Raw genomic sequence first — 10540 nt, 5'->3', positions numbered from 1 at the left:
CACATATTGGGCTTCTGTCTTTATGCTTCCGGTTCGTATAGTTAAAGAGCTTGAAAAGTCTATGCGTCGGTTTCTTTAGAATGGTGGCATTCAGGGGAAAGTTCGTTCAAAAGTCGCTTGGTCCAATGTTTGCTTGCCGAAGGAAGAGGGGGGTTGGGTGTTCGCAGTATTAAGGATGTGAATATTGCTTTACTTGCTGGCCATGTATGGAGTATTATTAATCATCATCCTTCTCTTTGGGTGCAATGGATTCATTCCTACAAATTGAAAGGTACGAACTTCTGGGAGGTGACGAAACGGGGTAGTGTAAGCTGGGGATGGAGACATATTCTTGCAATTCGTAATCACATAAGACCTTATGTTTGGATGTCTATCCTGAGCGGTCGGCAAACGAATGCTTGGAGTGATAACTGGTGTTCTTGTAGCCCTCTTAGATCCTTTATATCTCCTCGGGCAATAGCCAATGCAGGTTTCAACCTTCGGTCTACTGTTGCGGATATTATTGATGATATCGGCCAATGGAAATGGCCTCAAGCTTGGGTCGATCTTTTTTCCGGTTCTCATAAATATTCCTTCTCCGCATCCTTTAGTTGATATGGCTGATCGGTGTAGTTGGAAAGATATGGAAGGGAACCTTTGTCATTTTCGGTCTTGGGATGTTTGGAACACTTTGCGTCATAGGGGTGATAGGGTTGATTGGGTTGACTCAATTTGGTTTAGTCAATGCATCCCGCGGCATTCATTCCATATGTGGTTAGTGATGACTAATAAATTAAAGACGCAAGACAGGATGGCTACTTGGGAAGCGGGTAGCACTACAAATCTGATTCTTATGTGTTGCCCTCTTTGTTACCATGATCGTGATTCTAGAGACCACCTTTTCTTTCAATGCTCTTTTGCCACGAAAGTTTGGGAAGCAGTGAGGAAAATGGTCAACATGGAGAGTGTCAATAACACATGGTCCTCGGTTATGCAGTGGATGATTCAAAACACAAACTCTAGAACGCTAGACCGGATTGTGGGTAAGATCCTTATTGCGGCTACTTCGTACTATGTTTGGCAGGAGAGGAATAACCGGTTATTTTCTAGTGTCCAACGATCCCCTGAGATGCTTTCACATGTTATTATCAGTACGGTGCGTTTGAAGATTATGGGGTTCAAGCTTCGGAGTGACCGGAAGCATCGTGACCTTTTGGACACCTGGCAGATTTCGGTGAAGAGTTTGGATTGTGATCCGGGCTAGAGCTTGTTTTGTTCGGGTCTCCTGTTGTTAGAGGCTTAGTTGTCGGGCTTTGTTTTTCTTTTTTCGGGTTGTATGTTGTTTGTCGTTTGGTTGTTTCTTGGATGTTCTAGTCTTGGTTTGTCTTGACTAGTAGTGTGTGTCAATGTCTTGGCACACCCTGTTTTATTTGGTTTGGTGATTTATAAAATTTACCGGGGTAACCCTTTACCCAAAGCTAGGGTTTACAAGCATCAATCAATCAACAATTAATCACAAACAATGATTAAACAATTACCTTGATTCGATTCTAGATGGATTGGTAATCAAACTTGATGCAAAATAGCTTGTGAATCCAAGAATGATGAGGAGATGTTGTAGAGAGGATTAGAGGAGGTGAAAGTACGTGTTTTGATTCTTTGTGAATGATTAGTGAATGATTAGGGAAGGGGATTAGGGTTATGAGTTGTTAAAGTTTTACTATCAACCCTAAACACCCTTAAGTATTATTTATTACAGTTTCAACACCACATTCCATTATTTGTTAAATCTTTCACAAGTAACACATAACCATGCACAATCACAAAACACTATATTGTATCAAAACGTATACAGTTTCATAGCAAACCAATTGTGCAAGCAAACGCTTAACCAATCAATAAACGTGCAATGAATGCGTAAAAGAAATCTTGGAAATTCGAGTTGTCACATTATCCCCAACTTAAAAGAAATTTCATCCCGAAATTTAGCATGCGGTTACTGAGGAAGCTAGGTAGGTTGTATCGTTTACTGGTTTTCCTGGGGTGTCACATCATCCCCCCGTTGATTTGGAATTTCGTCCCGAAATTCCGCAGTAGTAGCTTCAGTCTCAGTAGTGGATGCATTGGTTCCGAATAACTGGGGGTACTTTTCTTTCATTTGGTCTTCGCGTTCCCAGGTGTACTCTGGGCCACGTCGGGAGTTCCAACGAACTCGAACAAGAGGGATTCTCTTGTGTTTGAGGACCTTCACATCCCGGTCCGTGATTTCTACAGGTTCCTCGACGAACTGCAACCGCTCGTCGATAGTGAGTTCCTTAAAAGGAATGATGAGGGTCTCATCTGACATGCACTTCTTCAGATTTGACACGTGAAAAACATTGTGGACTGCACCGAGTTCAGCTGGTAGGTTCAATCTGTAGGCTACTGGGCCTATTCTTTCTATAATCTCAAATGGTCCGACATATCGCGGATTTAGTTTACCGCGTTTGCCAAAACGTACCACACCCTTCCAGGGTGAGACTTTAAGTAATACCCGGTCCCCGACCTGAAATTCCAATGGCTTTTTACGCTTATCCGCGTAGGCTTTCTGACGGTCGCGAGCTGCCGCCATGCGTTGTCGTATTTGTGCAATCTTTTCTGTGGCGTCCACTACAATCTCTGGACCCGTAATCTGACTATCCCCCACCTCTGCCCAACAGAGAGGTGACCGGCATTTACGTCCGTACAATGCCTCGAATGGAGCGGCTTGTATGCTGGTGTGATAACTGTTATTATACGAAAACTCCACTAACGGGAGATGCTTTTCCCAGCCGTTGCCGAAATCGATAACACATGCCCGAAGCATGTCTTCAAGAGTTTGGATCGTTCGCTCAGACTGCCCATCCGTCTGAGGGTGATACGCTGTGCTCATGTCTAATCGTGAGCCGAAAGATTTATGCATCGCTTGCCATAGCTCTGACGTGAATCGTGCATCCCGATCCGAAATGATGGAGATGGGCACCCCGTGCCTCGAAACAACTTCTTTAAGATAAACGTCTGCGAGAGTGGAGAACTTATCTGTTTCCTTAATAGCCAGGAAGTGTGCAGAATTGGTGAGTCGATCCACAATCACCCATATGGTATCATTCCCACGCTGAGATCTAGGTAGGCCTGTAACGAAATCCATGGAAATTTCTTCCCATTTCCATTGCGGTATCGTGGGTTGCTGAAGTAGGCCCGCTGGTTTCTGGTATTTCACCTTGACTCTCGCACAGGTCAAGCACTTGCCAACGTAAGTAGCGATGTGGGCCTTCATGCTAGGCCACCAATATGTTGTTTTGAGATCGTGGTACATCTTATCCGAACCTGGATGTACCGAATAGCGAGACTTATGAGCTTCATCCATCACAAGTTCTCGTAAACCGCCATACAGTGGGACCCAAATACGCCCCGTTACATAGTAGGCGCCGTCTTCCTTTTGTTCCATTCGTTGCCTTGAGCCGCGTAAGGCTTCAGCTTTGACGTTTTCGGGCTTTAATGCTTCCATCTGAGCAGTTCGTATCTGTGCGGGAAGACTGGACTGAATAGTGAGCTGCAAGGCTCGTACGCGTCTAGGTAGAGTGTCTTTCCGGCTGAGAGCGTCAGCCACAACATTGGCCTTGCCTGGATGGTACTTGATGGCGCATTCGTAATCATTAAGTAACTCGACCCATCGTCGTTGACGCATATTCAATTCCTTCTGCCTGAAGATATGCTCGAGACTCCTATGATCGGTGTAAATAGTGCACTTGGTACCGTACAGGTAGTGTCGCCATATCTTAAGTGCGAAAACAACAGCTCCCAGCTCTAAATCGTGCGTCGTGTAGTTCCGTTCATGAACCTTGAGTTGACGAGAAGCGTAGGCAATAACTTTATCCCGCTGCATCAATACACAACCAAGCCCCTGTATCGACGCGTCACAATAGACTACAAAATCATCCGTGCCCTCTGGCAATGAGAGAATAGGTGCGCTGCAAAGCCTATCCTTTAAGTACTGAAAGGCCGTTTCTTGTGTATTACCCCAACGATAGGTAACACCTTTCTGTGTCAACATAGTAAGCGGCTGTGCGATCTTGGAGAAGTCTTTAATAAATCGCCTGTAATACCCCGCCAGACCCAAGAATTGGCGTATTTCCGTTGGTGTACGCGGTGCAGGCCAGTTCCTGATCGAGTCTACCTTGGATGGATCGACATGAATCCCATCCCTATTCACCACATGGCCTAAGAAGTGGACTTCACGAAGCCAGAAGTCGCATTTTGAAAACTTTGCGTACAGTTGTTCCTTTCGAAGAAGTTCCAAGATAAGACGTAAGTGCTGCTCGTGTTCCTCCCGACTCTTGGAGTAGATCAAAATGTCGTCGATGAAGACAATGACGAACTTGTCAAGGTAAGGTTTGCACACCCTGTTCATAAGATCCATGAAGACTGCAGGCGCGTTCGTAAGCCCAAATGGCATGACCAGAAACTCGTAGTGACCGTAGCGAGTTCTGAAGGCGGTCTTGGAGACGTCCTCATCTCGGACTCTCAGCTGATGATAACCAGACCTTAGATCAATCTTGGAGTAGTAACTCGACCCTTGCAACTGGTCGAATAAGTCGTCAATACGAGGAAGAGGATAGCGGTTCTTCACTGTGACCTTGTTCAGTTCGCGGTAATCGATGCACATCCTGAAAGTGCCATCCTTCTTTTTCACGAATAGTACTGGAGCTCCCCAAGGAGAAGAGCTTGGACGAATGAAGCCCTTATCCAAGAGCTCTTGCAGTTGCTTTGACAGTTCTTCCAATTCCGTTGGAGCTAAACGATACGGTGCACGAGCTATAGGTGCTGCTCCTGGAGCTAGCTCGACTTGAAACTCGACCTGGCGATGAGGCGGTAGGCCAGGTAAATCTTCTGGAAACACTTGAAGAAATTCTCGTACAACTGGAATATCCTCTATTCTTTTCTCTTTCGTCGCTGCATCAGTAACTAGTGCCAAGATAGCCGTATGACCCTTTCGTAAACATTTCTGAGCCTTCAAGAAAGAGATGATGCCAACCACAACACCACTCTTGTCCCCTTGAACTTCGAGAGGTTCCTTTCCCGTACGAGGAATACGAATGATCTTCTCCTTGCATAGGATCTCCGCCTGTTGCTTGGATAACCAATCCATGCCGATGACGATGTCGAAACTACCCAGAACTATAGGAATAAGGTCGATGGGGAAAGTCTGACCCGCTAGAATGATGTTACAACCCTTGACTACATGCGTGGCTTCTACGCTTTTACCATTTGCTAGTTCTACGACGTGTTTGGTGTTTAGGGGTGTTGGTGTACGTTTTAACAATTTACTCCTTTTCAAAGACATATAACTCGTATCCGCACCCGAATCAAACAAAACAGTAACATAAATATCGTCGAGAAGAAACTTACCCATAACGACGTTGGGATCATTTCTGGCATCACCCTGCCCCAACACAAACGCACGACCCCTTGCTTCATTGCCGTTGTTGTTCCCACCATTGTTGTTGTTGTTGCCATTACCCTGATTGTTGTTATGGTTGTTGTTGTTCGGATTCCTGTTCAGCTGAGGGCAGTGCCTTTTGAAGTGACCCTCTGCACCGCAATGATAACACCCTTTGTTGCCCTGCTGTTGATTCTGCTGTGCTGGTGGCTGCTGCTGATTCTGGTTCGCAGGTCGAGGGCTTCTACAATCTTTGGCCTCATGACCCATCTTGAGGCATCTTTGACAGCGACCCTTATTACACTGGCCACTGTGGTGTTTGTTGCAGGTATTACACTTCGGGAGGTTTCCTCGATATCCTCCCTGTCTGTGGCCGCCTGAGGAGTGCTGACTGGGACTCTGGTAACTGTCTGTCTTTCGTTGCTGAGCTTGTGACTGTACTGAAGCTGATCCCTTGCTAGAATCCCCATCCCATTTTCTCTTGTTTTCACTGGGAGTAGCAAGTGTAGTAGAAGCAGTAGCGGTAGCAGTGGCGCTGATACGTTTAGGCAGCCTATTCTGATCCACTGCCTGATCTGTGATACGATGAGCGAGGCGCTGAATAGCCTGAATGTTGTCAAGATTGGCCGATGTTACGTGGCTCTGGATTTCTGGCGCCAAACCCTTGAGATACAACTCAATACGCTTGTATGGAGGGTCCACCATGGTTGGACACAGCACAGCCAACTCGTTCGACCTCTTGGTATAAGCCTCGATTTCTGACCCAGTCATTTTCAAATGATACAGCTCGTATTCCAACTTATGAATATCTTCCCGAGTGCAGTACTCACGTTTAATCAGTTCCTTGAAGTCATTCCAAAGGGTGGCGTTAGCAGCTGCCAACCCTAGGATCTGCACTTGCGCGTTCCACCAAGTCAACGCGATCCGTTCCAAAGTGCCAGTGGCATACTTAACCCTGCGAGCCTCAGGGCATTCACACATCTCGAACACAGACTCGAGCTTTTCAAACCAGTGGAGGAGTCCAACCGCTCCTTCAGTGCCACTGAACGTGCTAGGGCGACAATCCATAAAGTTCTTGAAAGTGCACACAGGTTTCTGAACGTGTTGACCTAATGTGTAAGAACAGAATGGGGTTAAACATAAGAGTTGATTAGGAACGTAGGATCTAAAGATCCTAGAATGAGTTACGACTACAGGGTATACCTCCTGCGTTTGCAGCTGCAAGTGCCGCAGCAACTTGAGCTTGAACGAGAGCCTCCAGCTGGGCTTGTGTCATGTTGATGCGTCTGGCCATTGATCTTCACATCAAAGGCAACATAGGTGAGAGAGGTTCGCGAATAGTGCGATGACAGAAGAGTGTAAGCACATAGGTGTTCTTAAGCAATAACAAGTAGTGAGCAAAGTAATGTAAGCATACTACGAGCAAAGTTCTATGCAATTCTAGCATGTAGGCAATAAACATAAACCTTATTACCTAGGATGTTGAGTCTTGCACGTGGAGCGAAGCGTCGTTGTGGATCGTTGAGAGCACTGTTCTGGTTATAGTCTGGTTTTAATAAAAACGTTTTCCCATATTAAAACCAAGTTCTCTATAACCAATGGCTCTGATACCAATCTGTCACACCCCCAAAATCCACACACGGAGTATCACCGCTTGGGAGCGTGACTGACCAGGATCAAGCCATCAATCATATCGAACATAGCATTTAACAATAAAAATAGATAGTGTAATTCAACAAGACATGATTGATGTTCAAAACCTAACATTTGTTTAAGTAGCGGAAGCATGTAAGTAAACCCAACATAAATAATGTATCAAATGTCATAAGTGTTTAATAAGAAAATCACGATCCAAGCCCACAACGACCAGCTCCTCCCTGTGCAAGCTCCATGTATCTAACGACCTGCAAGGCATGTAACAGAGGATCAACAACTAGTTGAGCGAGTTCACAGAAAGTAAATGTGTAATAGTATATTCGTTCGTAACATGTGGCTCTACTGGGCCGATAGTACGTTCTATTGGTGGGGGCTTCCCATGTTGTATATCCACTAGACTATGTGTAACCATAAGTGTTCTTCACAACCGAGAACAATAGCGCGTATGGGGTTTACGTAGGTTTTACGTAAGTATCCTTCACAACCGAGGATAGGAGTACGCGGGGTTTACGTAGGTTTTACGTAAGTGCCTGACACAACCGAGGCAGTAGTAAGTATAAGTTCACGTAGGTTTTACGTGAGTATCCTTCACAACCGAGGATAGCGAGTAGCATAAGTAACGTAGGTTTTACGTATGTGTCCTGCACAACCGAGGACGATGGTATGGTAGTCTAGTAACAGTGTATGTACTAATCTATTCAACCTTATTCCTTCAATCCCATTCCCAAGCCCTTGGGAATCCCATGCCTTAGTAAGGGTGTGAACTCACCTTGGTTTGCTCGGTATGCTTAGTTATGTGTTCGCAGTTTGATCAATCCAATCCTATTATGGTTTCAGTTGTCACACCCCCAAATTACCACCTAGGGCATGTCCCTAATGGAGGTGTGACGATTCAACAGAGAGCCACCAATCATATCAAACACAAGTAATAATGTATTGTTTGTAGATTAAACCAAAACCAAAGTATTGAGCGGAAGCATAAAGGTATAAGTGTGTAAATGTATGAAAACCAAATCAACATAATCGTTTATTATGACCATAACCACTCTGGCAGCATCAGACGGCAAGCTCCCAAGTTCCTTCAGTAATTACCTACAAGCATGTAAACAAGTGTGTCAGACTACGCTGGTGAGTTCAAGGTTTGTTAACGTGTTGTGTTACCAGATGTATGTTAATGCGATTCAATGTTGCGTTACGATATTGCTCATGTTAGATACCCTAGGGAGTGTGCCCATGTGTATCCGGGGAGTGGGTACCCCTTAACGACCGATTGCTATGTTGCCTTCGTTAGATACCCTAGGGAATGTGCCCATATGTATCCGAGGAGTGTGCCTCTAACAACCATAGCCATACCCAGATAATTAGTTCACGCCCGTCCTTACGGCCCGGTGTGAGGTTTCCCACCTAATAGCGCTATAACTAATCACCCCCATTGCCCTCCAGGCAATAACCAAAACCGATTAAGTTATTTACCCAATGTTTCCCTTCCAAATGTTTACCAGTTGTCCCAAACCACCGGGACGCATGCTTGAGAAAATGCAATGAACTCACCTTTGATTTGCTCGGTAAGATTAGACAAGGAACTCGTTAATTTATTCAATACTCGTGACCTAAGAGAGTGGTTGGTGTTTATCAGTTTCACAATTCATTTTCGCGTAAGCCACATCAAGTACTATCACACAAGTCACGTATAACAGTTAAACAGGTAACGCACATAATTGCTAAATTCGCTGATGTCTTTAATATCAAATGATACGTTGAACCACACAATAATTCCCACAAGTATAGACAGTATAGTTCGGGTCCTTGCACACTTAACCCTTTCCCATTTATCACACACACATTCACATAATTAATTCATGCATCACTAGTGGGCTCGATGGCCACTCATAACCATCCCCATCCGGTTATCAGTTCAAGTGGGACGGCCCAGATTCATGGCCCGTTTCTCACATTACATGTATGCCTAATTAACAACATTATGCAGTACTATGATTTATAAAAAAAAAGTTCATATTGTTTCATTAATCCCAGCCGTCCCCCCTCCCATTGGGCCTTTGTTTGGTCCACTAGATGAAGGGTCACATGCATATGATACAACATGGCAGCCGCCAACTACAGCACACACATACAAGCCGCCAAACATTAATGTGATCTATGAGGTTTACACATAATCATTCATTTTTAAATTGTTCCATTTAGATTAACCCAATTGCCCCATTGGACCATTCTTCGGCCCAACATTTGCGTGACAACACAGCCCTCCCCCATACTTGATTCATGGATTTTACCCTTGGTGGCTGCATACGTAAGGCATGAGGATTCTTGTCACATGTGCACCAACTTCATTCAAGACACAATAAAATAATAGTGGGCGGCAACTTAAAAGAGCATGAAATTCTTATTGGTTGAACAGAACACATGGGCCGACAAGGATATTAACCACTTTACTTCTATTGGGCCGAACAATCCACTCACATATATGTATTTTAAATGTCTTGTGCCTATTAATATGATAATGTCACATGGCTGATGTTATCAAAACACATAACTACTGACAACAAGTCTACACATCCAAATCAAATGGCCGACACCCTATTTTAATACTAATATATAATTGGACCTCAATTTGTATGGCAGAAAACAATCAATTCACATTATCATTCACGTTATTTTCACATAAAATCACATATGATTATATCGGTCATTATATCACCATAAAACATCATCACACAAAGATCACATAGTTGACAAGGAGTAGAGTGATTTAACTAACCGAAACCTTTACTTGGTTCAGACGTGAATTGACTGGAAATTTGCGTCCGTGAGGGGGGGGGAAGGTTGCTTCAGTCGATCGTAATTATAAAAGAGAGATAGGGAGTAGGGTTTGATTTATGATAAAACCATCCTAATATGATACGTATACGGATTAATAGTGATTTAGGCGATTTGTTTGTTAATCAACCGAACTGGGCCTAAGCCCTTCTCACTATTATTTAAAACATTAATCTGTTTTAAGTGGAGCCCAAGTTCACCAAATTTGAAGTGGATTATATAGGATTCCCAATGATAATAGAATTATATGTATATGGCCCAAATAGCAAACTATCAAATCCATAAGTCGGAGCGTGTGTGTGTGTGTGTGTCGAGACTTTATAACAGTGGTGGCGGCCCCACTCAAGTAAAGCCCGACACGTTTACGTTTAGCATTTAATCGAAGCGATCACGTGAACGAGAAGTAACGGGGAATCAGGATTATAAAACTAACCTTGGAGGTTTGGGGGTTCAGGTTGTCACATCATCCCCAACTTAAAAAGAATTTCGTCCCGAAATTGGCAAGCGTCAAGTGTGAGAGAAACGAAGTGAGAAATCAGAGTTGTTGCGGGTTTTGCTCAGTTGTGGCATCATCCCCAACTTGAAGAGGAATCTCGCCCCGAAATTTAGCAA

General features: G+C 44.3%; 1 protein-coding gene across 1 annotated transcript; it reads left to right on the top strand.

The window, feature by feature from the left end:
• The first annotated feature begins 463 nt into the window (after positions 1 to 463).
• Positions 464 to 1243, top strand: LOC110943250. The gene has a single exon (XM_022185001.1). The coding sequence runs from the start codon at positions 464 to 466 to the stop codon at positions 1241 to 1243; it is 780 nt and encodes a 259-aa protein (XP_022040693.1).
• Positions 1244 to 10540: the final 9297 nt, after the last annotated feature.

This window comes from Helianthus annuus, chromosome 5, assembly GCF_002127325.2.
Source record: "Helianthus annuus cultivar XRQ/B chromosome 5, HanXRQr2.0-SUNRISE, whole genome shotgun sequence".
NCBI lineage: Eukaryota > Viridiplantae > Streptophyta > Magnoliopsida > Asterales > Asteraceae > Helianthus > Helianthus annuus.
This window is presented reverse-complemented; position numbering and strand designations above follow the sequence as displayed.